This window comes from Canis lupus, chromosome 29, assembly GCF_048164855.1.
Source record: "Canis lupus baileyi chromosome 29, mCanLup2.hap1, whole genome shotgun sequence".
Classification (NCBI taxonomy): Eukaryota; Metazoa; Chordata; class Mammalia; order Carnivora; family Canidae; genus Canis; species Canis lupus.
Genome location: NC_132866.1, coordinates 2,731,800 through 2,758,371, shown reverse-complemented (window position 1 = coordinate 2,758,371; position 26,572 = coordinate 2,731,800). Strand labels below are relative to the sequence as shown.

Here is a 26,572-nt window from a genome sequence, read left to right as displayed (position 1 = left end):
CCCCCTTGAGCCTTCTTGATCGAGCAAAGCAGGGAGATCCAACATCCTCCAGGCCCATCAATCCCCAAATTTGGAGCCCCCCAGCTCTGGCTCCAGAGCAGGCCTCCCCAGGCATGGCCTCTACGTGGGATGAGGTGGCGTGCCCCAGTCGAGGGCGATGAGCTCCCCACAAACCCTCGTCCTCCAAAGCTCTTAGTGTGGTGAAGTCTATTCCACACACTGAAGAAATGTCCTTTTAGAAAGAAAATAATTTTCCCAAAGGAAGGCTCCACGGTACAGTCTTTGCTACTGCGCCTCCGAGGCCCCCAGGCACCGAGGTCCTTAAGGGGTGGGTCTGAGCAGAACCAAGACGGTGATTGTTGTGACATCCGAAGGCGTGTTTCCTGTCCCAGGCTCGGCCCCTTCCATGGAAGTGCAGAAGGAGAACCCAGCTGTAGTCGGTGACGCTGGTCCTGTCCTGGACACGAGAAGTCTGAGTGCTCCCTTTTCTCAAGGTCTCTTGTCTCGGGGCTGGACGTCCACCAGAGCCTGTGATCCCAACCCCGAGTCCTGTGCAGCTCACGTGCTCCCCCCCCCACGGCTCCTCACATGTGGTGGACTGCTGGGGACGTGGCGTGGCCGGGCCCTTCCCTAGGAGACCGAACATTCTCCCCGTGCCACGCAGCCCACGCCCCTTGGTTTATCGGAGACTCCGAAACCTACGTCTGTCTGTGCAGAAAGCCACACACGGACGATACGGAGACACTCAGGATTACCAAACCCTAAAAGCAAACAGGGCACGCGTCAGCGAGTTGAACGGGTAAACTGTTGAGTCCGGTCAGCAGATGACCCACTGGCAATAAAACAAGTGAGCAATGAGCCATGCAAAGACACGGAGGAGTCTCAGGTGCTTACCACTGACTCAGACGCGCCGATCTGAAAGGGCCACACGCTGCCTGATCCTGGAAAAGCCAGGACTGTGGAGATGGTAAAAAGATCAGTGGTTGCCAGGCTCTGGGGACGAGGGCGGGTGAATGGGGAGCACAGAGGATGCTAGGGCGGTGACGGCAAGAGGACTCCACGTGATGGACTTACAGTGGCTTGCGTGTTGTAGGTTCAGCAGGTGCGACATGTGTCCCACGCCAGGAGGGGATGTGCACACAGGAGGCCGTGCACAGTGGGGGCAGGGGCTATTGGGGCCATCTCTGCGCTTCCCGCTCTGATTTGCTGTGAACCTAGAACTGACCTCAAAGCTAAAGCGTCTTTTTTTTCTTAAATTGGAGTTCAATTTGCCAACATATAGCATATCACCCAGTGCTCATCCTAAAGGATCATTAACCCTGGTTAGTACACCAGCAGGTGCTGCCCTGTCCCAGCCACCGCTCCAGGGCCTTTGTTGGCAAATACACCTCCCAGAAGGCCAGTCACCTCGGCTGCTGTTCCCGCCCTGCTTCCTTCCCAGCGGCTGTCCGCACACAGCTCTTCCAAACTCACGTTCCCAAAGGGCTCTCCATCTCTCCTGTGAGACACTCATCCCATTGACCCTTAATTCTGGTGTAATAAGCAGAGACACTTCTTTTGTTCCTGAATGGGAAGACTCCATATCTTAAAGCCAATACTCCCCAAATTATGAATTCTGTACAGTATCAAACTGATTCTGAAATTGTTTGGAAAAGCAAATGCACAAAAATAGCTAAGAAAAATTTTAAAGATTCTTAGAGAAGGTTTGCCCTTCTAGGAATAAAAATACATTTGAAAAAAAAAAAAGAAAAGCTACAGAAATTAAAATAAATGGTGTCTGGGAAGGAATACCCAAAAAGGTCAGTGGAAGGAAAATAAGGAACTATCACCAATAATGTGATATTTTAAATCAGTGGAAAATATGGACTGATAATTCAGTATATGGTTTGGGTATAATTTGTTCCCATATAAAAAAATAAATTTCTCCTCATCAAACATAAAATTTAACTCTGGAGAGATTAAAGACCTATGAAAATTATCAAAGTATCAGGATAAGGTGTAAGAGAATTTTTTTTTAAATCTTAGGATGGAGAAGATCAGCCTAAGCAAAGACATGGCAGCCATGAAGGGAGAAGTTGACTTACAGACTGCCAGGGACAGGATACAGGGAGAGAAGCCCAAAGCCAAGCTGTTGACTCAGCAGATATTTGCAACATATTAAACAAAACAAACAAACAAAAAAAGGTAGTAGCCATAAAATACAAAGAGCTGCTGCAAACTAATAAGAAATAGATGATGCGATAGAAAAAAAAAAGGGCAGGTAATAAGAGGCACTTCATAGAATACAAATGGTCCATAAGTATGTGAAATTATATGAAACTTTATTAGGAATTAGAAAAATGCAAAATTAAAACAGTAAGATAGCATTATCACCAATCAGATCAGTAGATTTTTTAAAGTTTAATTCCAGTATAATTAACATATAGCATTATATTAGTATCAGGTGTATGATACAGTGATTGGACAGCTCTGTACATTACTCAGTGCTCATCAGGACACATGTGCCCTTCACCCCATCACCCAACCCCACCTCCTCCCCTCTGGCAATGAGCAGTTTCTTCTCTATAGTTAGGAGTCTGTTTCTTGGTTTCTCTCTCCCTTACCTTCTTTTAGCCATTTGTTTTGTTTCTTCAATTCCACATATGAGTGAAATCATATGGTATTTGTCTCACTCTGATTTATTTCACCTGCATTGAACTCTTTAGCTCCATCCGTGTTGTTGCAGATGGCAAGATTTCACTATTTCATGGTTAAGTAATATTCCACTGTGTATATGTGTGTGTGTATATATAATTTTATGTATATATGCATTTGTAATATTTATATACATAATATATATTATTTACATTATGTGTATATAATATATATTTAATATCCCATTTGTGTGTGTATATATATACACCATTTTTATATATATAATCGTGTGTGTGTGTGTGTGTATATATATATATATAATTTTCCATATCTAGTCATCAATCTGTGTACACTTTGGCTATTGTAGATAATGCTGCTGTAAACCTCAGGAAGCCTGTATCCCTTCCAATTAGTGTTTTTGTATTTTGGGGATAAATACTTAGTAGTATGATTGCTGGATTATATAGTAATTTTATTTTTAACTTTTTGAGGAAAAAAAACATACTGTTTTCCACGTGGCTGCAGCAGTTTGCATTCCCACCAGCAGGGCACCAGGGTTCCTTTTTCTCCACATCCTCGCCAACACTCGTTATTTCTTGCGTTTTTGACTTTAGCCATTTTGACAAGTGCGAGGTGATACCTCAACATAGTTTTGATTTGCTCATCCCAGAGCATGAGTGATGTTGAGCATCTTGTCATGTGTCTATTGGCCATCTCTATGTCTTCTTTTTTTTTTTTTTTTTTTATCTCTATGTCTTCTTAGGAGAAATGTCTGTTCATGTTTTCTGCCCATTTTTTAATCGGGTTACTTGTTTTTTGGGGTGTTGAGTCGTATAAGTTCTTTATTTTTATTACTAAATATTTATTACTAAATATTTGCATTTGCAAATATTTTCTCCCATTCTATAGGCTGCCTTATAGTTTTGTTGATTATTTCCTTTGATATGCAGAGCTTTTTATTTGGATGTGGTCCCCCTAGTTTATATTTACTTTTGTTTCCCTTGCCTCAGGAGACATATCTAGAAAAATATTGCTATAGTCGGTGTCCAAGAAATTACTGCCTGGGTTCTCTTCTAGGACTTCTAGCTTTAGGTCTCACATTTAGATGTTTAATCCATTTTGAGCTTATTTTTGTGTATGATGTAAAAAAGTGGTCCAATTTCATCCTTTGGGATGTAGCTTGTCCAGTTTTCCCAATACCACTTCTTTCCCATTGGGTATTCTTTCTGCTTTGCCGAAGATTAATTGATCATAAAATTAGAGGTTTATTTCTGGGTCTTCTATTCTGTTCCATTGATGTGTGTGTCAGTTTTTGTGCGAGTACCATACTGTTTTGATTGCTGTAGCTCTGAAATGTAACATGAAGTCGGAAATTGTGATATCTGCAGTTTTGTTTTTCTTTTTGAAGGTTACTTTGGCTATTTAGGGTCTTTTGTGGTTCCAAACAGATTGTAGGATCATTCTGGTTCTGTGATAAATGTTGCCAATATTTTGACAGGGATTTCATTAAATCTATGGATTGTTTCAGGTGGTAGACATTTGAACAATATTTGTTCTTCCAACCCATGAGCGTGGAATGTCCTTCCACTTGTTTGCATCATCTTCAGTTTCTTTCATAAGTATTTTATAGTTTTCAGAGTATAGGTTATTCACCTCTTTGGTCAAGTTTGTTCCTAGATATTTTATTATTTTTGGTGCAATTGTAAATGAGATTGTTTTCTTAATTTCTCTTCTGCTTCATTATCAGTGTGTAGAAAGGCGGTGGATTTCTGCACATTGATTTCATATCCTGCAATGTTACTAAACTCATTTATCATTTATTCTAGTAGGTTTTTGGTGGAGCCTTTAGGTTTTCTATATATAGTATCATGTCATCTGCAAATAGTGGAGGTTTTACTTCTTCCTTACCAATTTGGATGCCTTTTATTTCTTTTCATTGTCTGATCGCTGTGGCTAGGTCTTCCAGTACCATGTTCAATAAAAGTGGTGAAAGTGGACATCCTGTCTTGTTATTGAACCTCAGGGGGAAAGCTCTCAGGTTTTCCCCACTGAGTATTATTTTCACTGTGAGCTTTTCATACATGGCCTTTATTATGTTAAGGGATGTTCTCTCTAAACTTACTTTGTTGAGGGATATTTTTTTCAATTATCATGAATGTATATTATATTTTGTCAAATATTTTCTCTGCATGTATTGAAACGATCATACAAGTTTCTATCCTTCCTCTTATTTATGTGATGTATCACACTGATTTGCAAATATTGAATCACCCTTGCACACCCTGGGAATAAATCCCACTTGACTGTAGTGAATGATTTTTTTAATGTATTGTTGGATTCAGTTTGCTAGTATTTGTTGAGAAATTTTGCGTTTATGTGCATCAGAGATATTGGCCTGTAATATTCTCTCTCTCTCTCTCTCTGTCTTTCTCTGGTATCTTTATCTGTTTTTGGTATCAGGGTAATGCTGGCCTCAGAGAATAAATTTGGAAATTTTCCTTCCTCTCCTGTTTTTGGAAAAGCTTGAGAACATTTGGTAGAATTCACCTATGAAGTCGTCTGGCCCTGGAATACTGTTTGTTGTGAATTTTTTTTTTTATTACAGACTCAATTTCATCGCTGGAAACCTGTTCAAATTTTCTATCTCTTTCTTACTCAGTGTTGGTAGGATATATGTTTCTAGGAATTTATCCATTTCTTCTAGGTTGTCCAACTTGTTGGCATATAATTTTTCATAATAGTTTCTTATGATCTTTTTGTATTTCTGTGGTGTTGGTTGCTCTTTCTTCTCTTTCATTTGTGATTTTGAGTCCCCCTCCTTTTTTTCTTTTTTATTTTTTTTAAATGAATCTGGCTAGAGATTTATCAATTTTGTTCACCTCTTCAAAGAACTAGCTCCTGGTTCCATTGATCTGTTCTCTTGTTTATTCAGCTTCTTTATCCTTTATTTCTGCTGTAGATTAGCAGAAATTTTTATTGATAACAGCCTGACTAGAATGTAAGTCTTTCAAGAGTAGTAAATGTTTGTCTTTTGATTAATAGCTTTTTCCCCAGACCTAGAACAGTGCCTGACCTCTAGTAGTCACTCAATAAATGTTTTTAATTTTTTAAAAAAATCGTGCTGAAATATCCATTGCATTTGTCATTTTAGCAGTTTCTCGGGGTGCAGCTTGGCGGCATGGAGTACATCTGCTTTGCTGTGCATCTCTCATTACCATCCGTCTTCAGGACTTCATGGGGCACAGCTGGAACTCTGGAGTATGAAACGCTGACTCTCCATCCCCTCCTCCTCCTCCCGGCCCTGGCATCCACCATTCTATTCTCTGTGTCTACAGATTTGACTGCTGTGGGCACCTCATGTAAGTGGAATCATGCAGTATCTATCCTCTTATGACACTATTTTTAAATGAAGGAATGAATTTTTTATCATGGGCGAAGATAGGCAGTGAAAGATTTCTAAATTTTTTTTCCGGTTATATTGAGATATAATTGACATATAACACTGTTGCAGTTTGAGGCATGCGTGATGATTGGATATATGTATGATTGTGAAATGATCACCACAGTAAGTTCAGTTAATGTCCGTCGCCTCACAGTTATAAAAAATGTTTTTTCCTTGTAATAACTTTTAGGATCTTCTTCCTTAGTGACTTCCAAGTATACAGAGCAGGAGTATTGTTAGCTATAGTCATCTCATGCATTCATCCCTGGAACTCATTTATCTAATAACTTACAAATTGAGAGATTGTAACCACCTTCAAACCCAAATCCTCCAACCCATTCCCCCACATCTGGCAACCTCAGATCTGATCTCTTTCTAGGACTTGAGGTTTTTTTAGATTCCACACAGCCATGAGATTATACAGTATTTGTCTTTCTCTGTCTCATTTGTTTCACTTAGTGTGATTCCCCCAAGGTTTGTCTGTATTGTCACAAATCCTTCATGTCTATGGCTGAATAGTATCCCATTGAGTGTGTGTGTGTGTGTGTATGTTTGTATTTATTGTATATATCACATTTCCTTTACTCATCATCATTGGACATGTAGGTTGTTTCCAGAATGTGGCTATTATAACTATGCTGCTGTGAACGTGAGGGCGCAGGTACCCCTTTGAGATGGTGATATTGTCTCCTTTGCATCTATACCCTGAAGTGAAAATGGAAGATCCTGTGGTAGTTCTAGTCTTAAGTCTTTGGGGAATCTCCATTCTGTTTTCCTTAGTAGTCACATGAGTTGACATTCCCACCAAATCTGCACGAGGATTCCCATTCTTCTGATCCCGGTGAGCATTTATCTTCTGTCCTCCATCGTGGCCATCCTAAAGGGCATGAGGTGACACCTCAAGACGGTTTTGCTGTGCATCTCCCTGGTAACTCGTGATGTTGAGTACCTTTTCATGTACCTGTTGGCCATTTGAATATCTTTGGGAAAAATGTATTCAGGATTTTTACCCCCTTTTTAATTGGATTTTTTTCTTTTTTCTATTGAGTTTTATATGTTGCTTATATACTTTGATATTAAGCCTTATCAGATGGGTGGCTTACAAACTTTTTCTCCTATTCTGTAGGTTGCCTCATCACTCTGTTAATGTTGCCTTGTCACTTTGTTGATGGTTTGTTTTGCTGTGCAGCAGCTTTTTAGCTTGATATGGACTCCCTTGTTTATTTTTTATTTTGTTCTTTGTGTTTTAGGTGTCCTGTCCAAAAACATCGCCAAGCCCATGCCAAAGAGCGCCTTCCCCTCTGTTTTCTTGTGACAGCTTTATGGTTTCAGATCTTATAGTAAGTCTTTAATCAAATACTTTGAGTTAATTTTTAGGAGTGATGTAGAAGAGAAGTCCAGTTTGATTCTTTACATGTGAATTTCTAATTTTCCCAGCACCCTTTATTGAAAAGACTGTATTTTGGGGTGCCTGTCAGTCAGTTGAGTGCCTGCTTTCAGCCAGGGGTCATGATCCCAGGGTCCTGAGATCAAGTCCTGCATCCAGCTCCCTGTTCAGCAGGGAGCCTGCTTCTCCCTCTGCCTCTCCCCCACTCATGCAAGCTTTCTCTCTCTCCCTCTCCCTCTCTCTCTCTCTCTTAAATAAATAAAATCTATTTTTTAAAAAAAAGACTTTTTTCTACTTTGTCTATTCTTGCCTTCCTTGTCAAATATTAGTTGACAGACAAGTATGCGTTATTTCTGGGCTCTTGATTCTGTTTCACTGGTCAACGTGTCTGTGTTTATGCTAGTGTTATATTGTTTTCATTACTGTAGCTGTGTAATACAGTTTGAAATCAGGATGGGTGATGCTTCCAACTTTGTTCTTTCTCTGGGCTGTGTTGGCTCCTCAGGATCTTTTATGGTTCTGTATGAATTTTTGGATTATTCTAGTTCCGTGAAAAATGTTGTTGGGATTTTGATAGGGATCGCATTGAATCTAGATGGCTTTGGGTAGAATGGACATTTTTCCAATGTTAGTGCTTTTCATCCATGCACACAGGCTATCTTTCCAATTATTTGTGTTTTCCATTTTTTTCATCAGCGTCTTGTAGTTTTCAGTATAGAGATCTTTCACCTCTTCCGTTAAATTTATTTCTAAGTATTTTATTGTTTTTGATGCTATCATGAGTAGGTTTCTTTATTTCTTCTTCAGGTAATTTTCATTAGTATTTAGAAACAGTGCTGATTTTCGTATGTTCATTTTTATCTTGCCACTTTACTGAATTTATTGATTACATTTACCAGTATTTTGATGGAAGTTAGGACTCTATATAAAATCATGTCATCTGCAAATAGAGATAATTTTGCTGCTTCTTTCCAATTCCTATGCCTTTTATTTCTTTTTCACACATGATTGCTCCACCCAGGACTTTCAGAAATTAATATTTTCTTATGTGTTGGTGAATGAGACCATCTTGTTTTAAAGTGAACTATTAAAAAAAATAAAAGTGAACTAATGATTCTACCTCAGGAACAATTCCTTACAAAAATACTGACTTATGCACAAATATACAAGTTACAAGGATGTTCTTTGTAGCCCTTTTTAGTATAAATTTTTTGTTCTGGAAAACGTCCATACTGAGAAGGTCAAGAATCCTAAGTGTTGAGCCCTATGGGTTCTTAAAACGTGAACACACCAAGATCCCACCTACCTTCTCCTCATCTCTACTGCGCTGCCCATGGAACCTCCATTCTGACTTTTACACTGGTCCATTTTGCCTCTTTTCGACCTTTATATAAATGGAAATCACATAATGTGTTCTCTTTTATGTCTGGCTTCTTTCAGTAGGCAATGTGTGAGATTCATCCATGCAAGTGCATGTATTAAGAAAGTTGTTCTCCTTGCCATCTAAAATATTTGTATTGTATTGAAAAAAGCCACAATTTTATTTATTCATTTTACTGTCAATGAACATGTTTCCATTTAGGGGCTTTTAAAAATAGCACTGCTCATGGAAACTTTGGGAAGTGATGGAGATGTCTATTACCTTGATTGTGGTGATGGCTTAATGGGTGTATATATATATATATGTCCAGACTTGTCAAATTCTGTCCATTAACTATGTATAGTTTTATTTTTCGGTTATAGCTCAATGAAGCTGTTAAAAAGCAGTGCTGCCATAGCATTTTTGTTGGTGTGATTTAGTGAATATACATACACATGGCTGTTGGGTGTACAGTTAGCACTGGGATTGCTGAGTCGTCATGTGCAGCCTTAGTAGTTTCTGCCAAAGAATGGTGAAAATGGTTGTACCAATTTGTACTCCCACCAGCTGTGTGTGAGAGTTCCTCTAGGTCTACGTATTTGCCAAGACATGATATTGCCGGATTTATCATAATTAGCCATTCTAGTGGAGGCATAGTGCTATCTCTTTGTGGTTTATTTTTCACAATCCTGGTGATTAATTAACTTAACCCTCTTTTTTGCATTTATTGGTTATTAGGATATCTGGATTTCTATGAATTGCCTGTTCAAGTATTTCATCCTTTTTTTTTTTCTTAAGCTGTTTTTTCTTATTGATGTGTGGGCTTCTTTATATTCTGATGAGTTCTTTGTCAGATGTATATCTTGCAAATACCTCCTCCCACCCTGTGGCCTCCTTTTTCATTCTGCTAAAAGTATTGTTGTGAAGAACAGAATTTCTTAATTTTAATGTAGTTTAATTTATCAATTTTTTATTTAATGGTTGAAGTTTTTTGTGTCTTATTTAATATATTCTTGCCTGGCATATTTGTAAACAATTCTCCTATGTTTCCCTCTGAAAACTTTATCTTTCGCATTCAGCAGCATATCTGTCAGGACTTGATTTTATTGTGTAAGATAGGGGTTAAACTTTATTTTTATTTTGTGCAAGAGATTTAGCCACTTGTTGGCCAAGCCTCACTTGGTCCTGTGTGGGTCTGTTTCTGGACTCTGAATTCCATTTGAGTGGACTTTTGAACTATCCTTTGATCAATAGCATTGTTTTAATTATAGCTGTAAACTAAGTATTGAAGCTTGGTGGTCTAAGTTTCCCAGTTTTGTCTTTCGTCAAGATTATTGACTATCTTTGCCATCTCCATTCCCATAGAACTTTTGAATTCAGCTTGTTAACTTCCACAACACAAAACCTAATGCTATTTTTATTGTGTTTAATCATCAGATCAATTTTGGTAAAATTTACTTTATTAAGTTTTTAAACCCACAGAGTACATCCCTCCAATCACTTAGGCATTTAAGTTTTTTCTCAATTCTGCTCTGTGGTTTTCAATTTCAATTGTACTGGTTTTGAACAATTTCTATTCAGTTTATTCCTAGATATTTGATGTTCTGGTACCCTTGTAAATGGTATCTTTCTTTTAAAAAATGGTATCTTTAAATTTTTTATCATAGACTTTTTGTTGCCATACCATTGTTTTTCATAGCAAACAATATGAAATTTTTCAATAGGCAGATTAAATCAATGCACTTCTTTTTCTACAGTCACTAGAAAACAGGGTGGATCCCCATGTACCACCGGGAGATTACTGAAGGGAGTATGATGTTAAATATATAAAAGTCATGCTCTGTGTTATAGTTTTTTAACTACACAGAAATGTGTATCTGTAAAGTCCTTAGAACAAGGTCTAGAAAGATTGAAAGCCACTCAGTAACTGTGTTATCACCAGGGAAGAGAAGGAGTTTAGGCAGAGCTGGCATGAAGGAGGATTATCTTTGTCCTTCCTTACCCATATTTATTGCTTTTATTTTCACAACAAGCTTGGATTACAAGAGAGCAAGTAAAAATGGATTATTATCTGTTTAATGCCTATCTTGCCTTTGGCCCAGGACCTGGCCCACAGTGAGACCTCCACAAATACTCCAAATGGAGCTGACATTCTGGAGCTCACTTTGCCTCCAGGGAGGCCATGGGTCTAATATGGGAGTTCTTTCCTTGTTCTGTTACTTTGAAGATTATATATTATAGACTAATAAAAAAAATACACACAATGGAGCAAAACCGTGAGAGATAACGAAAACTGAACTCCCCAGGGCCAACGTGGCATGCTATTAAGCCACATATCCTGAGCCTAGAAGCAGGTTGCCTCAATGCAGGGGTTTGGTTGCAAGCGCTGGGGGTGCTAAGGCTGGAGCAAGTATCCAAGCAGACAAGCCCCCTCCTCAAGGGGCTTCTGGTCAAGTACAGAGGCTGCTTAAGGAAAGCCTCAGCTTTATTAAATGGTGTAGGTGTTGAGGAGAAAAACTGGGGTGGAGGGAAAGGGATATGGGTAGTGGTTGGGGTAGGGGTGTTAGTTTTAGATGGAACAGGCAGGGACACCTCCCTGGGAAGCGGGGACAGAAGCCCTGAGTTGAGGGAACACAGCAAATGCCCTTGCAGAAGAGAGCTCCAGGGAGACAGAAGAGCAAGTGCGAAGCCTCAGGCAGGAGTTTGTGTTCATGGACCGTGAGGTTTCTGTGCCCCGTGCTGCGGCCGAGGGGGAAGGGGCGAAGGGGCTGACTGTGGACCTCCTTGCAGCCATTGGGGGAAATCTGCAGGGGGTGCAGTGAAGGCAGTCTGCCCTAATTTAAAGGACCCTCTGGCTATGGTGCTGAGGAAGACAGCTGGGGCAGGAGGGGAGGCAATGGGACGCCTTAGGCCTCGGATATCCTAAGCCCAGGAAGCACAGATGTGGCTCAGACCAGGGAGTGGGATCAGCTGAGACTTTGGATCCAACTTAGATGATGACAAGTTTCGGAGAAATTTAAAAACAGGACTATGACATTTAAAAAGTAGGAGTATTGTGGAATGTTCAGAAAATAACCCTTAGAAAAGCCATCCTTGAAGGCTTCTTCCCTTCAAGAAAAACTTAACTGAAGATCTGTATATTCCACAGGGACCCAAGGGCAGCCTCAGAACAGCCCTAGGGTCCTAGTTTGGGGTGGATGGGGGGGAGTCTGCACCTGCCTTGCCCCACCCCCGCTCCCCGAGGTAGAACCCTGGCTGATATCAGGACTTGATGGCCTGGGGATGCTGAGTAGGGGCCTATGTGATGAGCCTCCCCTTCTACGGGCGGTGGGTACTACTCCCTGGGGAGCAGGTGGGAGGAAGACCCTGCCTCGCTCAGGGCAAGAGTGCGGAACCCTGACCCTCACTCTCTCTCACACACTGACCCAGGGCCCCAGGCCCAGAGACTTTCTCAGGGAAACATGGCTTCTTCAGGAAGCCAAACGCCTGAGGATGAATTTTCCATGAAATGTTCATTTTTTTTGTTTTTGTTTTTGCTCTGATAAAACCGCAGTACTTTTTAACTGCTGTTTTATTGAGAAATAATTCACATACCTTAAAAGTTACGTGTTTAACGCACACAGTTCAATGGTTTTGACCGCAGTCGATTTTCGAGCATGGTCCTCACCTCGGAACGACGCCCCCCCTTGTGTCTCTGCAGCTGTCACCCCCACTCCGCATGTTTCCCGGCCACAACCAAGCACTCATCTGTTCTCTGTCTCCATGGATTGGCCTCCTCCGGATGTTGCGTATAAACAGAAACTTGGTTTTTGGGGATCAGCTTCCATCACTTAGCGTAATGTTTTCAAAGTTCATTGTGTTGTGGTCCATCCGTGTTCCCTTTATAACTGAGTAAGATTCCATCGTATGGAGACACCAAAATTTTAAAATCCATTTGTAATGGGTCTTTCGGGGTTACTTCTACCTTTTGATTATTGCAAACTGTCCTAAGCAATCATGAGTAAGCATCCGGTGAACATAGATTGCCGTGACTTACGGATGTTACGGAATAGAAATCTGGGTCCTGTGGTAGCTGTTGAACCAGATGAGAAGCCGCTGCTGGCCTGTTGGAAGTGACTGCATCGTTTCATAGATCCGCCAGCAGGTGTGTGAGGGTCAGGTGTCTGCACAGCCCGCAGCACTTGCTGTCTGATCATAGCTGTCCTCGTGGGCGTGACGGAGGCTCTTACTGTGGATTTGATCTGCATCTCCCTGATGACCAATGATGCTGGGCATCGTTTCATGTGCTGGTTGGCCATGTGTGTGTCTTCTTTAAAGAAATGTCTATTTCTGATCATTTGCCCATTTCTAAATGGAGTCATTTGTCCTCTTGCTGTTTGTGTTTGCCAAGTGTTCTTGATATACTTTTGATGCAAGCCCCTTATCAGATACACGGTTTTCAGTTTCTCCCATTCCGTGGGCTGATTTCCAACGGCTCTATGACGTCTTTGAAACATAGATATTTTGGTGTCAAATCTGAAATGTGCACCAGATTCATTGCATCACACACGGTTGCCAATCTGTGTGTCATCTGCGGTCAGATCTGAAGTCCTGAAGAGAGCCCGCCCTGTGTGTTCTCCTCACTTCGACAGTCTTTCCTCTTACATTTAGGTCTTTGAGCCATTCGAAGTCCATTTTTGTATATGGTATGAGGTGAGGGTCCAAGCCTATTCTCTTGCTTGTGTCTCTCCAGTTGTTCGGCATATGTGGTGAAGAGACCATTCTTTACCCTGGAATGGCCCTGGCACCCTTGTCAAAACCAGGTTGACCACGAATACACGGGATTCTTTCTGGGCTCTCAGTTCCCTTCCACACATCTGGACGTGCGCCCGACACCAGTACTGTACTGTCTTGATTTCTCTCTCTTCGTAGTAAGTGTTGAAATCAAAGTGGAGTCCTCTGACTTTGTTGTTCTGAGCTTGTGTGGGTTCTCTGGGTCCCGTGCTGGAGCACACGGATTTCAGGATCCGCTCGTCAGTGTCTACAAGAAGCCAGCTGCGCTTCTGATAGGGGTTGCATCCAATCTGTGGATCGATTGGGAAGCATTGCCATCTTAACGATAAACTGTCTTCCAATCATGAACGTGTGATGCTTTCCCATTTATTTAGGTCTTAATTTCTTTCAATCATAAAACCACAGGTCTTTTTGAAAGCTTCTTGAGCGCTTGAGTGAGGTTTTCAGAGTGCCACCTCTTACCAGCTGCCTGTGAGGGCTGGTCCAAGGTGCAGTCTCCACCCTGTCTAAGCAGGTGGATGGAGGGGAGCAGGCTTTGGGTTTTGCTCTAGCCCGTGGGGCCCCCCCTCCCGGCTCCTGTGAGCCTCGGCCCTCCCCACTGCCCAGGCGGATGGGGGCTCTGCGCTCCATCTCATTGCTGCTTCAGTTCAGAGGTCCTGGGTGCCCTCCGGACTTTGCTGTCAACACCACCTGTTCTCTCTGTCCCTGAACACTGTTCTCTCCTCTCTTAGGGCGCCCCCCACCCTGATCTGCACCCACTTGTGTAAGGGGGAGTCACGTTATTGAGCACACGGGTATGACTTTCATTCAGCCCAGCTTACTGAAAGGCCTGCCCCTTTCACTGCTTTGCTGGGTCACCTGTGCCAGGTGAGCATGTGTCCAGACCCGACTCTGTCCAGTCTTGCTTGAATGCCACGCTGTCTTCCTTGCTGTGGCCCCACAAGGAACCTTGCTTGGGCAGTGTTAGGGACAGAATGCTCATGCCCCAAAATCTATATGTTGAAGGCCTACTCGCCAACGTGACCAGAGGTGATAAAGCTTTAATGAGACGCTGGAGTGGGGCCTCCACGGTGGGAGTCGTGCCCTCGCAGGAGATGAAAGCCCTTCTCCTCCCAGCACACGGGCGCACAAGCCAGGAAGAGCACCCTCACCACCAACCGGGCCTGCCAGCACCCGGAGCTGGGACTTCCCAGCCTCCAGAACTGGGAGACGGAAATGTCTGCTGTGTAGGGCCCCAGGTGTGGGATTTTTGTACAGACGCCCAGCCTGAGTGAGACCTCAGGTGGCCACTCTGCCCATTGCCGCAGCCCCTCGAGGTCACTCTCAGCTCCATGGAAATTCCAGGAGCAGCTTATCAGCCTCAGGAAAGGAGCTACTGGAGCCGGACCAACACTGAGACTGGGTCCCGAGGTCTTTTTTGGGGAGAACTGGCATCTTTGCAAGATGCAATTTTTCAACCCATGAATATGTTTAATACCTCCATTTCCAGGATCCCAAGCATTTCTCAACAATTATATGGTTTTCTGGGCAGTCATCTTCAATCACATTGGCAGCTTTCTTCCTGGGTGTTGGTATTATTTGTGGCGTTGTAAGTGGTGTGCTTTTGAAAAAATTCCTACTATTAGAGACATGTGGTTGTAGGTTGACCTTATATTCATCAGTCTTGCTAAATCCCACTTACTGAATTTAATACTTCTTAAGTTCTTTTGGATTTTCTTATGACAGTAATTTTATTCTTTATTATTTTTTTTTCTTTCAAGGCTTTATTTAACTTGTAGCAAGTTAACGTATCGTCTAATTTTCTCCCTTGTGTGGTCACCAACTGTTTGGTTGCTAGCAGCAGAAGCCCTACAAGTAAGGGTGAAGTCAGTACGAGGCCTCGAGGGATGCTGGAGAAGCCGGGAGCAGGGCATTCAGCTGCTCTCCCTTGGGCCCTGCCCACCCCCCCCCCGGGGCCCTGAGGCCCTTGGGCTCTGCACCCCTGGGCACCACTCCTCAGCCTCCCTCTCTAAGCTCCAACCAGCCTCGTGGTCTCTGACAGTCCCCATGCCTCAGCCGCCATTCCACGTGGTCTTGCATCACTTGCGCCCCCGGTACCCCTGGGCGGCCTCTAGAAGCTTCTACCTCCCACACACACCAAACATTGATCCTGCTATAATTCTATTTTTTCCAAATATTTACTATTCTGTCACATTAATATATATTTCTTTTTCTTGCCTTCTCTTGACATAGAAACTCACAATTTTGAATTATGTTTTATGCACAGTATCACATGCCTGCTTCGCCTTAATTTGATATCATTAGTATTTACCATTTCCTTAAATATACTTTAAAATTGTGATCTTAATGGCTTTGTAGAATATATAATATTCTATTATATGGCCATACCATAATAAATTAAGACTTGCTATTCTCAGGTATTTGGGTTCTTTCCAGTTTTTTAAATACATATTACTGCAGTGAACAATCTTGTACTTGAATCTTGCCTAATCTCTGATTATTTCCTTAAGATTGATTCCTAGAAGTGGAATTAGCAGGTCAAAGGATATGAACATTGTTAAGTCTCTTGATATAACGTCAAATTGATTTCCAGAAGGCTGTACCAATTTACTCTTCTATCGACAACTCTAAGAATGCCCATTTCTCCATCAACAGGATTGAGTATTAGCTTTTAAGTAAAATCTTTTCTAATTTAATAGATGAAAAAAATTTCATCTCATTATTTTGATGTGCATTTTTAAGTAAGGTTGAATACATTTTCCAAAGCTTATCAATCACTTGTATTGTTCCCTTGTGAATGGACTGTGAATTTGCCTGTTTTTCTTCAGGGTATCTGGTCTTATTGATTTGCAAAAGCTCATTGTATATTGAGATATAAACCCTTTTGTTGTAATTGTCGCAAGTTTCTCTCTGTCTCCTGGTGGCCCCAGGCCCAGACCAGCCTGGGTTCCTTGGGCTGCAGTGGTGGTTCTGGGCTTGGTCTTTTATGGCAGGAAACACAAGTTTCAGGATTCGTCTCGGCTAGGAGTCCCCCCAGCCCCCGTCAGGTGAGTGAGCTGTCCCCAGCCTGCCATCAGCATGGCGGTGGGAGCCGTCCGACAGGGCAGCCTGGTGGGGTGCCCGTGTGCCCCCCTGACGCGTCACTTCTGTCTTGGCCAACCCCTCTGACTTTGCTGTCGCTCACTCTGGTCCTGCTGGCCGAACCACTAGTGAGCTTTCCCCGCTCCCCCTCATCCTGCCCCCCTGCCAGCCACGACAGAAGCTTTGGCTGAGCCCTGCCGGGGCCAGGGACTTGGCCGATGCCGCAGGCCTTGCAGCCCGGTCCCGCTGGCACTGCCTCCCTTCCTGTCCCCCTCCTGTCCCTGCGCCGCGTGAAGGGCCCCTACACACAGCTCGCACTGCAGATGCTGGGTGCGGCCCGGGGTACCCCGTGGACGCGGGCGGCAGGCTCTCCGCAGCCCCGTGTGGGCTCCCTGGCCACATGTAGACCGTGTAGTGGCCCAAGGGTGCTGGTGAGAAGCACCGGGGAGACAGCTCCTCGGAGGCGCCTAGTTTGTTGCCAGGGCCCCGGGGAGAGGAACCTCCGCCTTTGGCTTTAAAATCGTGGTCCTGTGACCTTGGCTGTGTCCAGAAACAAGACCCGCTGAGTTTCAGCTGACGAGGCCTGGCTGCGTCAAGCCCTGGGGGGGGGGGGGGGGGGCATGTGTCCCCCGAGCTTGGTTGGAAGCTTCCAGGGAGGTGTGGTAGTTCTCCTTCTATCCAGATGTTCCATCTCTCTGTCTCTTCTGTCTCTGTCTCTCTGCCCCCACCCAAGACAGCTGAAACCGAAGTCATTGGAAAGAGCAGGATTGGGAGGTCTGAGACTCGGTTTCGCCTCTGGCCCTGGTCCCTCTGGCCTTGTGACCTCAGGCTGGTCACGTCACCTCTCTGAACAGCCGTTGTTGTCCCTCCCGAGGGGGTCACGGGCTCCGGCACAGGGTCCCTGGGGCTGCTGAAATGACCTGCAAAGCCCCGGGTTTCGCAAGTGTGTGTGGGGTGCGGTGCTTACTTGCTCTTCAGAAACGCGTGGACTCTTCACCTCACTTTAGAGACTGCATTTCTAAAGGCGGTCTCCAGGCATTCTAGAATCGGGAGTGGTGTTTCCTCCCCTCCTGAAGCAGCGCCCGCCCCGGCCCTGCACCAGCCGGGCCTTGTGGCCTTGGCTGGGCATCCCCGCTCGGGAAGGGACGTTGAGGAAGGCTGGTGCGCCTCATCCTGGGGCAGCTCCCAGTCCGCCCAGCAGCTGGTGGCCCGGGGTCGCCCAGGTTTGGTGGCAGCACAGGGAGGCCCATCACTGGCCCGGACAAGGGCCAACCGTGCCGGGCAGGGAGCGCTTGGGCTCACGCAGGACAGTGAGGGGGAGGTGGCCGGTTTCCTCGGGGCCCCGGGTGACAGGCGCTCGGCGTGGGAGGGCCAGCTGGTCCCCCGGCTCTCACGTCACACTGCGGCTCCGAGAGGACGTGCCCTGTTGGCCACGAGTGGATCGTGGGTGCGCACCCAGTGGTCACGGAGCTCCACCAAGGGCGATGGGGGCCTGGGGCCCGGCGGCGGGGATGGCTCGGGAGGGCGTCCGAGTCCCCACGGGTGGCAGTCGCTGCCCCCGCGCGTCCCGGGCCAGGCGCTGGGAGCGGGGCTCCCCGGCTCCCCGGCCCCGGACTGGCAACTTGCTCTCTGTGAAACTGGGAAATGACAAATGACCAAAAAATCAATTTGTAATCTGATTGGAGGTTTTTGATTTCCTCTGATGAGTTTAAATTTCATTAAAAGCAACCTTATTCCAACATAAAAGGAATCCTTGAAGGGTAAAACAGGGGATTGTCTCACTGAGTATAAAGCCTCCCGACTCTTTTGTGTGATTTATTCATCGCATTAATTGTGAGGGCCAACCTGTGGTGTCCGTTGGCAGCTGCGCCGTTATCAGGGCCTGGGATCGGCCGGGCGCGCTCAGAGCACAAGGACTCACATTCAAAACTCGCTCTTTGGCATATTGACACTTGAGTTATCAACCTCTCTTATTATCTGCTGGGAGGGAGCGCGTAGCTCGTGGGACAGGCAGCTCCGAATCGCTGCCGCGGCCGCCCCTCTGCATTCTCTTAATTGTATGTATTCTCCGGAAAAAATGATCATCGTGGCCTCTTGTCTTGATGAGAAATTGACATTTTCGGAGGACCCGTTCGGCGCTCGGAGCCAGGAGATAAGGCCGAGTTGTTCTAAAGGAGAGCAGCCTTTCTTCCCTTTCAGCTCCCTCCCCTTCCTTCTGTTGCTCTCACTGACCTACTTGATGACTATGGATTTCATGAGGTCTTTTTCAGCATTTGAACTATAAAAGGTTCAGAATGACACCACCCCTTATAGACAAAAGATAACCTTGCCCTTTGAATATATTGATTCTTTATTAACTAGGCTGTTTAATGCAATGAAATGAGGCATTAGATGGAAGCCCATTTCAAGTGCTTTGAATAATCTTTAAAAGCTTGAAAGACCTTAAAAGGCGGCCTGACAATAATTGGCATACATTTGGAGAGAATGCGGTTCTCGCTCCTGATTCGAAACACAAACATGAAACAATTTCTCCCCAGGTTGTAGGGCCCGGGGAGCCAGCTCTGGGGAGGCAGCCCCCCCCCCGGCGCCCCGCCCCCCAGCCCGCCCCCCGCCCAGGCTGGCGCTTCTGGCACCAGCTCCGAGTGGGGAGGGAGGGGACTGGAGGCCCCAGCCCCACCCCCAGCACCTCGGGAAGGAGCCCCGGGGGGGACAGGCTGGACGGGTGGGCCTCCACAGCCTAGTTACCCCCACCCCAGCCTCTTCTTCTCTGCTATCTCTTTAAGGCGGAAACAAAAATGCAGCCAAAGGAACCCGATTGTCATTGACGGAAGAAAAAGGTATTCACAAGTTTCTTTATGTTTTGAATAATTGTTTCCTGTTTTGCTCAGCAGAACAAGTAATTAAGATGACATTTGTGAGTACTAATTTGGATCACACTTATGTGTATGTGTTACAGAGCTGCAAGCCAAAACATGCAAAACCAGCCTCTCATTGAGGAGAAAGTGAAAAATCCAGAATGAGCTGGAAGGGGAGGGCCGAGAACTCGCAGGAGCCCTTGTGTGAATCAGAAGCTCTCCTTAGCCTGGTGCCTCTGCCCACAGCCCCGTGCCGCCCACAGGAGCCACCACCCTGCACCTGGGCCGGGTGATGGCATCCCCGTCAGACCTCAGCCGCTCTACCGTCTGGGCTCCTGGCCTCTGCCCACCTGCCTGAGCCTGAAGCTGGTTCTCGTATCAGCGTGCCCATCTAGCGTAGCCTGAGCCCTTCCTCCCTGCCAAGCCCTCCAGTTTGGAAGCAGAGGCAGGAGGGCCAGGGCGGGGGTGGGGGTGGGGGATCTTGTGGTTGGTTAACTGCAGGGTGCTGCTGTGGCCTCTGTCACACAGTCCCTGACAGACATGGAGTGCAACATACGTACAGATGGCCCCTCTGGGGACTGAGCCGTCTCAGGAACGGTAAGAATTTCTCTATGCAGGTTAGAGGGCGGTCTGAGGACCGAGAACTTTGTAAAAGTTTCTTCCATGAATGACCTTTATCTTGCCCCAAGATGCAGCCCCGGGGCCCAGGTTCTGAAAGGGAACCACCCCCACCCCCCACCCTCCACCCCCACCCAGCCCAGTCTAACGTATGCATGCGTTTTGCCTTGCATTCGAATCAAAACAGATAAAATTACCCAAAGTGAAATTCACAGACAAGAAATACTTTAATTAAATATTGTGTAAAATGAACATTTTTATACAGTTAAATATCTGAAAAAATGTACAGATAAAACAATCTTATTGTAGGGTCTTTAACAGTAAAATCTACCATTTAGTGAAGCGCTCAATTTTGAGACAATGAAGCGATGAGGGGCATTGACTAATTAATCTAAAACACAAACCGAGTGCAGGGATGAGGAAACTTGCAAACGTTCTCAACATGTACACGTGAGCTTGTTTTTTTAGATCAAACCCTTACTTATACAAAATAAAACGGAGGCAATTTAGTTCCAAAGTGACTTCTCAGGCTTTCCCACGTAGCTAAGCCTTAGCGGTCATGGGGCCGGACCGCGACCCGCTGACCACCGGGACATTCTGCTGTTTTATTTAGTCCCTCGAATGAACACTTTCCTAAGTTGTGCATGGTTTTGTTCTTTTGTCAAGAAAGTTGTTTTTTAATGTCCCTCCTTTTTGTTTTACATCTGATTTCTGCTGCAATTCGCGAAACGTCTGCTGTGCTGTGTCTGTGAGGCGTTTAACACAAAGGGAAAGACTGACCCTCCTGGTCTCACTGTGGGTTTGGCACGAACAGGCACAGTATCTGAAGGAGGTCATTCCGGTTTTAAAAAGTACAGACAGCGCTGCAGGGGTCCGACCACAAAAAAGGTGTCGTTTCAAAAAAAGTTAAAAACCAGCAGTGATTTTTGGTTCCCCCGAAACCTCTCTGGATCCTAGGTGGGCCCCAGGGAGACACGGAACGCAGCAGAATCAGACGCAGAATGGAGCGACACATGGAACGTCAGGTTTGTGCTTTTGTTTGTGTGTGTGTGTGTGTGTGTGTGTTTACACCATAAATCTCCAAATGAAATATCGATTAACGATTGTGTTGTAAGCCTGTGATAAAATAGCACAAAGGTTCTTTAAAGAAGTCCACTTTTAAGGCATCAGAGAAGTTAATGTGGCAAACATTTTAATTAAAACATCAGAAGTAAATTTTATTTTAAACTTTAGGCCTCTGAATTTTTCCAGTAAACACAGTTCAGCTATGTGGCAAAGTCATGGGTGGCAGCTAAAATGATTTTTTTTTTTTTTTTTTTTTTTTACATTCTACAGAAAAATAAAATAAGGACACAGCCCCAAACGGTGTCACCTCTTTGCGGCTGTTCCACATGCACGGAATCTACTAGGATTTGTCACAGCCGAGTGGCACCGTTTTGTTTTGACTATACAACGAACTTTTTTTTTTCAAAAGTATTTGTTCAGATAACTTAAAAATAATATAAAAATAAACAATGAATTTGACTTTTCCTCAAAATAAAAAAAAAAAAGAAAAAAAAAGGACGGGAAGTCTCAACAAAAGCAAATCGGAAGCACAAATGAAATGCAAGGACACCAGTTCACTTTAACAGAAACAGATCAAAGAGACAGCTCTTGGCTTAATGCTCTTCCCAACACCAGGCCACGATCAAAAACCAATACAGACGAGAGAAAAAAGAAAATGGCAGGAAAACCAATGTACAAAGTCTCAAAGATAAATACAATATTTATAATCGATATGTTACAAAAGAAAGTCCCTTAGCAACTGTAAGTGTTCATGGAAAAGTGTTGAATGGAGACCATTTTATTCCTTATGAGACACATAAGGAAGAAAACGTGGTGGTGGGGGTTTTGTTTTTTTGTTTTTTTTTTTTCTAAATATTTAAGTGGATCTGAAAAAAATTCAAGACAAGTGTATAAATATTTAGCTACAACTTTGGCAAAATCACAAAAGTCTACAATTTTATAACCACATACAAAACACATTAGGGAAGAAGGAGCTAGAAGTCAAAAGGACAAGTTCTGGTACAAGAAACATGGACCTCACAGTAGCCTAAGAATGCAATAGTATACAGTGCTAGCAAAAGTTGAAAAAATGTTGCAGATCACACTTGCTTAACAGGAAGCTCTAGCAGTGGGAGAATAGTTAAACCAACAGACAGTAGCATTTTTTTTTCTGTCAGTGTGCTTGTTGAAGGCAAGAGAATTCAATATCAAAGTTACAATTTCTAACTACAATAAGTTACAAAGTTTCATTTCATTAAGATGAAGTTAAGCCATGATAAACCCGCCCCCCGCCCCTGCCACCCCGAAATCTCCTCGTCACGTCGTAGTCCTCCTCTCTTCCAGTTCGATGGCTCACACCTCCTTGGCCCCCTTTTTTTTTTTCACCACAAAAAAATATTTCACATTATAGAGATACACAACCATTGTGAATCTAAGTTATGAGCACAGAAAAATGTCCGGAGGCATTTTTCATCAGTGTTTCATGATAATCAAAATGGTGCATTCACAAAGTTTCTCCCAACACATAGCAAGTACTAGACAGAGCCAAGACGGAGTCAGAAACTTTATACAAAATAGGCGTCGCTTTGTTTTCCTTAGTCTTCAGGACCGAGAAATGTGGAAATATGAGAAAAGTTCAGTCAATAAAATGGAATCGTTCGTGAAGAAGTAGGCTGTTTGCATGTTGATTCTTAATAGTTTAAATAAAATCTTTAAACAAAGTCTCTCGTCGCGTTTCCGCTGCTGCTGAAGCCTCCGCAGACACGGTCTCCAGCAGCAGGTCCCAGACACTAAACGTGTCCCCTGAAGTCCGTCCTTGGGCGCGGGCGCTGCGGGAGGCGGCAGCCCCTCACATCGGCGGGACTACCAGCCCAGACATAGCTGAAAGAGAGAGGGCCGCGGGTTACTGGGCCGCCCCGTCGCGGGCCCCGCGGCCTCCGCTCAGCGCGGGACGTGGGCCGCCCACCAGCCCGGGCTCGGCTACCTCCGGGGGCCGGGGCCCCCCCCACGGCCTCCCGGCCGCAGCCCTCCTCGGGGAGGGAAAGGCTGCCGCTTCCCCGGGGCTCAGGGGCTCGTCTCTAGCGGGCGGAGGCCACCTCGGTGGACAGATGGGAACCAACCTGGTGGCGTCTGGGGCGCAGGCCCGGCGGGACCCGCACTCGCTCCCTCCGGGAACACTGGATGCGCCTCAGTCTCCCCTCTGCTCTCACCCTCGCCTCTGACCTCCTGCCGGCCGTTCCGTATCGTAAAGGTGAGTCGCGGGCTCTCCGCGAGCAAAGCCGCTCGCAGCCCACCTGCCCTGCCACCTGACGGCCGGGGGCCCCGAAGAGACCCGAGCCAGGCCCCACCTTACGGGGAGCTCTTTCCGCTCCTCTCCCCAATAAGAAACTTGGTGCTAAAATGCCAAGCGCGGCTGACGCTTTCCAGTGAACTCCTGGTACGGATATAATTTAAAATCTTGTAACTTTAGTGTTGTTTAATTTTTGTCAGAATGATCATTCTCATTAATTTATGTATAACATATTAATACATTTGTTCACGTAGTGATGTGAGCTTCAATTTCCCAGTTCATTAATCTCAACAGTATTAATTCCTCTCCGACTCACCGTTACAACATTATGGTTTGGCAGCCCCGTGTGTGTACACACTGCTTAGGTGGTGCCGTCCTCCCGGGGCCTCCGCACCGTGTGGACGGTGGACGGGCCGTGGCACCTGGCCACCTGCCTTGCGAGCAGCTCTGGGCTGGGGGCCGCTGCTGGCCCGCAGGCCGGTCGGCGGCTCGCGGGGCCTGGGCGTCCCTCTCATACGCTAAGATGTTGGGAAGACAATTATTTCAAATCACGGATACCTTTCCAGTTCCTTTTTTGAGCATTAGTTCATCAAAGTGAAATATGCCACCGACTTCACAAAAGGGCCAGTTTGTCTTCTCCACGGTAACGTCCTCAGCACCCAGCAGAGAGCCTGGCACATAGTAGGCGCTCAGTAAATACTGGTTGAATGGATTCATTTTTTTAAAGGAGTAACTGGATTTGATTTTCACCGGGAGGAGCATATACCAAAGGTGGTGTCTGAAAGAGGCCAGATGACGGCCACTTAATTCAGTGCCTGTGGCCCCCGTGAGTCACAAAGAGCCACGCGTAAGATCACGAGGCCTAGGGGCACTCGCGTGGCCCACCCGCCGCGCGCCTCACAGGCCACTCTGCGGCCTACACTGCCCAGGGGACCCGGCCCCATCTGAGGCAGCCACGTCCAAGGGGTGCCTCCCCCTGCCCTCGGGACCAGCCCTTCTCCCTCCTGAGCACACGTGTGAGCGAGCGCTTAGAGACGGGCTCCCGCCCAGCCTTCACGCATGCACGGCCCTGGGCTAGGTGCACCCGCTTCCAAGGCAGAGGGCCCGGCGCCCCGGGGTCCGCTACCCCAGCTCGGGAAGGCCGGCTGCGTCTCAGGACACGGAGGGCACGTGGGCTCTGAGCCGGGCTCCGCAGGTGGCACGAGGACCTGCCATCCCCGGCCCGGGGCTGCAGGCGGGGTGCACCCTGCTTCCCACTGGGCCAGCGGCGGCCGTGAAGGCCTGTTTGCCGAACGGCTGGAATGGGGGGCCCCCACCCCGCTATGCTCCACATGATTCCCAAAGCGGCTGCCCCTCCTCAGGGGAGGGGCCCCTTTGCCAAGAGGACGCGTGGGTGAGGTTGGCAGCAGGAGGCGGTGGTTTTCATCAACAGAGTCTGTTACCCGTGGGGGGGCGCGGGTGGGTGGCCCTGGCGGGACTGCCAGGAGGGGCAGCGCGTGGCGGCCCACGGAAGGGGAGCATGCAGCGGCCACGCGGCGGCGGTGGGGGCGGGGACCCCGAGGGAGGGCTGGGGCTCCCAGCCCGGGCTGCCCTGGCTCGGGGGTGATTGGGGGGGGCCCTGGGGGGACAGTTCGGCCCGCGCTCCAGGAGCAGCGGGGCCAGTGCGTCGCCCCTCACCTTGGAGTCCGTTCCCGTTGGCGCTGGTGCAGGAGGGAGGAGGAGAAGCTTGGGGCCGGACCACGGGCGCGAAGGCGCTCTTTTGTTTCACTGCAGAGATGACATTGGCAGGTGAGAATGAGAAAATGCTGTGTGTGCCGCTACAGTTTGAAGGGAGGGTGACCGAAGAGGCTGCCATGGTGGGGCTGGACGGCACTACTGCAACAAAGCAAACATGGTCAGGACGCGCGGCGCCGGGCACGGCAACACGACACAGAGAGAGCGCTCGTGGGGCCTCGCCGGGAGCATCGGGGTCCCCCAGACAAGCACGCCACGGTTCTGGCTCGGCCACTCTCTGGGTTAACAGGCAAACTCTCGGGTTGGACTTTGGTCTCCAATCGGGCAGCCCCATTTTGTCGGGGTTTCCAACGTGGCCTCGCGGGGCCCGTCGCGGGGTCAATTTACCGTCGCCACACGGACACCCAGCCTCCAGAGCCACCCTCCCTTGTATCCAGCAGCTCACATCACAGAACAGCCAAGCAATGCACACATTTGACTTTGTAGTGAACATGAATCTGTGTGATGACGTGTGACAAAAACAGACACTTACTGCCGTAGGGAGAGTTAGCGGAGGAGCCATTAAGAAATCCAGGCGAGCCAGGGACCCCTAGATTGGCCATGGCGCCACTTCCATATCCATTCATGCTAGTGCTCACTGTGTTGTAATTGGACTGCTGGGGAGTACTGCTGGGGACGTAGCCTCGCGGGGACACGCTGCTTGTATTGCGACTGTAGCCGACTGTTAAAATCCCCCCCCCGGCCAAAAATAACGTTATTATCAGGGAGAGACACTTGGGGGGGGTTTCCCCGCAAATCTCTATCATATATTAAACATTTTTAATTGACCTCACGCTCCGCGCCAGCCCTAGCGCCTCCAGCCAGCTCGGTACCCTGATCACGCCAACCCGACCGGGCGCCGCCTCGCCGAGCCCCGTCCTGTCTCTGCTCCGACAGCCGGCCCGGCCGCCTCGAGCTGACCGGCAGGTGCGCGCGGGGTTTCTTTGGAAGCAATTACCGACAGCTCGGGTTCGGGGGCTGTCCCCCCACGCTAGGTGAACTTTCGGCCTCGGCAGACCTTCAAATGCCATGGCTGACAGGGAGAGCTTGTTTGTGGCCATAACTCCCCAGGAAGGGCTGTTTGGGGGTCTTTGTCTGTCTGGTTCCTAGTCCTGTGAGTGCGGGGGGGGGGGGGGCAGGAGCGGGAGCGCAGGTGAACGGAGGAGGCTCGGCGGCTTCCTGAGGCTGCTGCCCTCGCAGGCTGGATGGGGGGAACTAAGGGGCGCTGGGACTGGCTCACACCTCGGGGTCCTGATGGGAGGAGGTGCGCCCGAGAGCGGGACTCGGGGGACACTGGGGGTTCCTCTGCACTTAC

The 26,572-nt window shown here is 46.7% G+C and overlaps 1 protein-coding gene and 1 long non-coding RNA gene across 20 annotated transcripts in view; one reads left to right on the top strand and one right to left on the bottom strand.

Annotated features, from left to right (window-relative positions):
- Positions 1 to 21,710, top strand: part of LOC140620684 (uncharacterized) — a 50,978-nt gene extending 29,268 nt beyond the window's left edge. For 4 of the 6 annotated variants that reach the window (XR_012020397.1, XR_012020401.1, XR_012020396.1 and 1 more), the window contains 5 exons: positions 5,786 to 5,993; positions 7,327 to 7,416; positions 19,461 to 19,514; positions 19,634 to 21,175; positions 21,486 to 21,710. This is a non-coding gene — a long non-coding RNA (uncharacterized lncRNA). The remainder of the gene's footprint in view (positions 1 to 5,785; positions 5,994 to 7,326; positions 7,417 to 19,460; positions 19,515 to 19,633; positions 21,176 to 21,485) is intronic. The other 2 variants (XR_012020400.1, XR_012020402.1) reach the window with 2 other exon arrangements.
- EBF3 (EBF transcription factor 3) overlaps positions 20,354 to 26,572 on the bottom strand; it is a 117,250-nt gene continuing 111,031 nt past the window's right edge. For 2 of the 14 annotated variants that reach the window (XM_072804856.1, XM_072804858.1), the window contains exons 14-17: positions 25,751 to 25,939; positions 25,162 to 25,359; positions 24,043 to 24,155; positions 20,354 to 23,075 (exon numbers count right to left, since the gene is read on the bottom strand). In XM_072804856.1, the coding sequence (XP_072660957.1) occupies positions 23,058 to 23,075; positions 24,043 to 24,155; positions 25,162 to 25,359; positions 25,751 to 25,939 (518 nt within the window). In that variant the 3' untranslated portion in view covers positions 20,354 to 23,057. Of the gene's footprint in view, positions 23,076 to 24,042; positions 24,263 to 25,161; positions 25,360 to 25,750; positions 25,940 to 26,572 lie in introns of those variants that run through there. The other 12 variants (XM_072804861.1, XM_072804863.1, XM_072804859.1 and 9 more) reach the window with 9 other exon arrangements.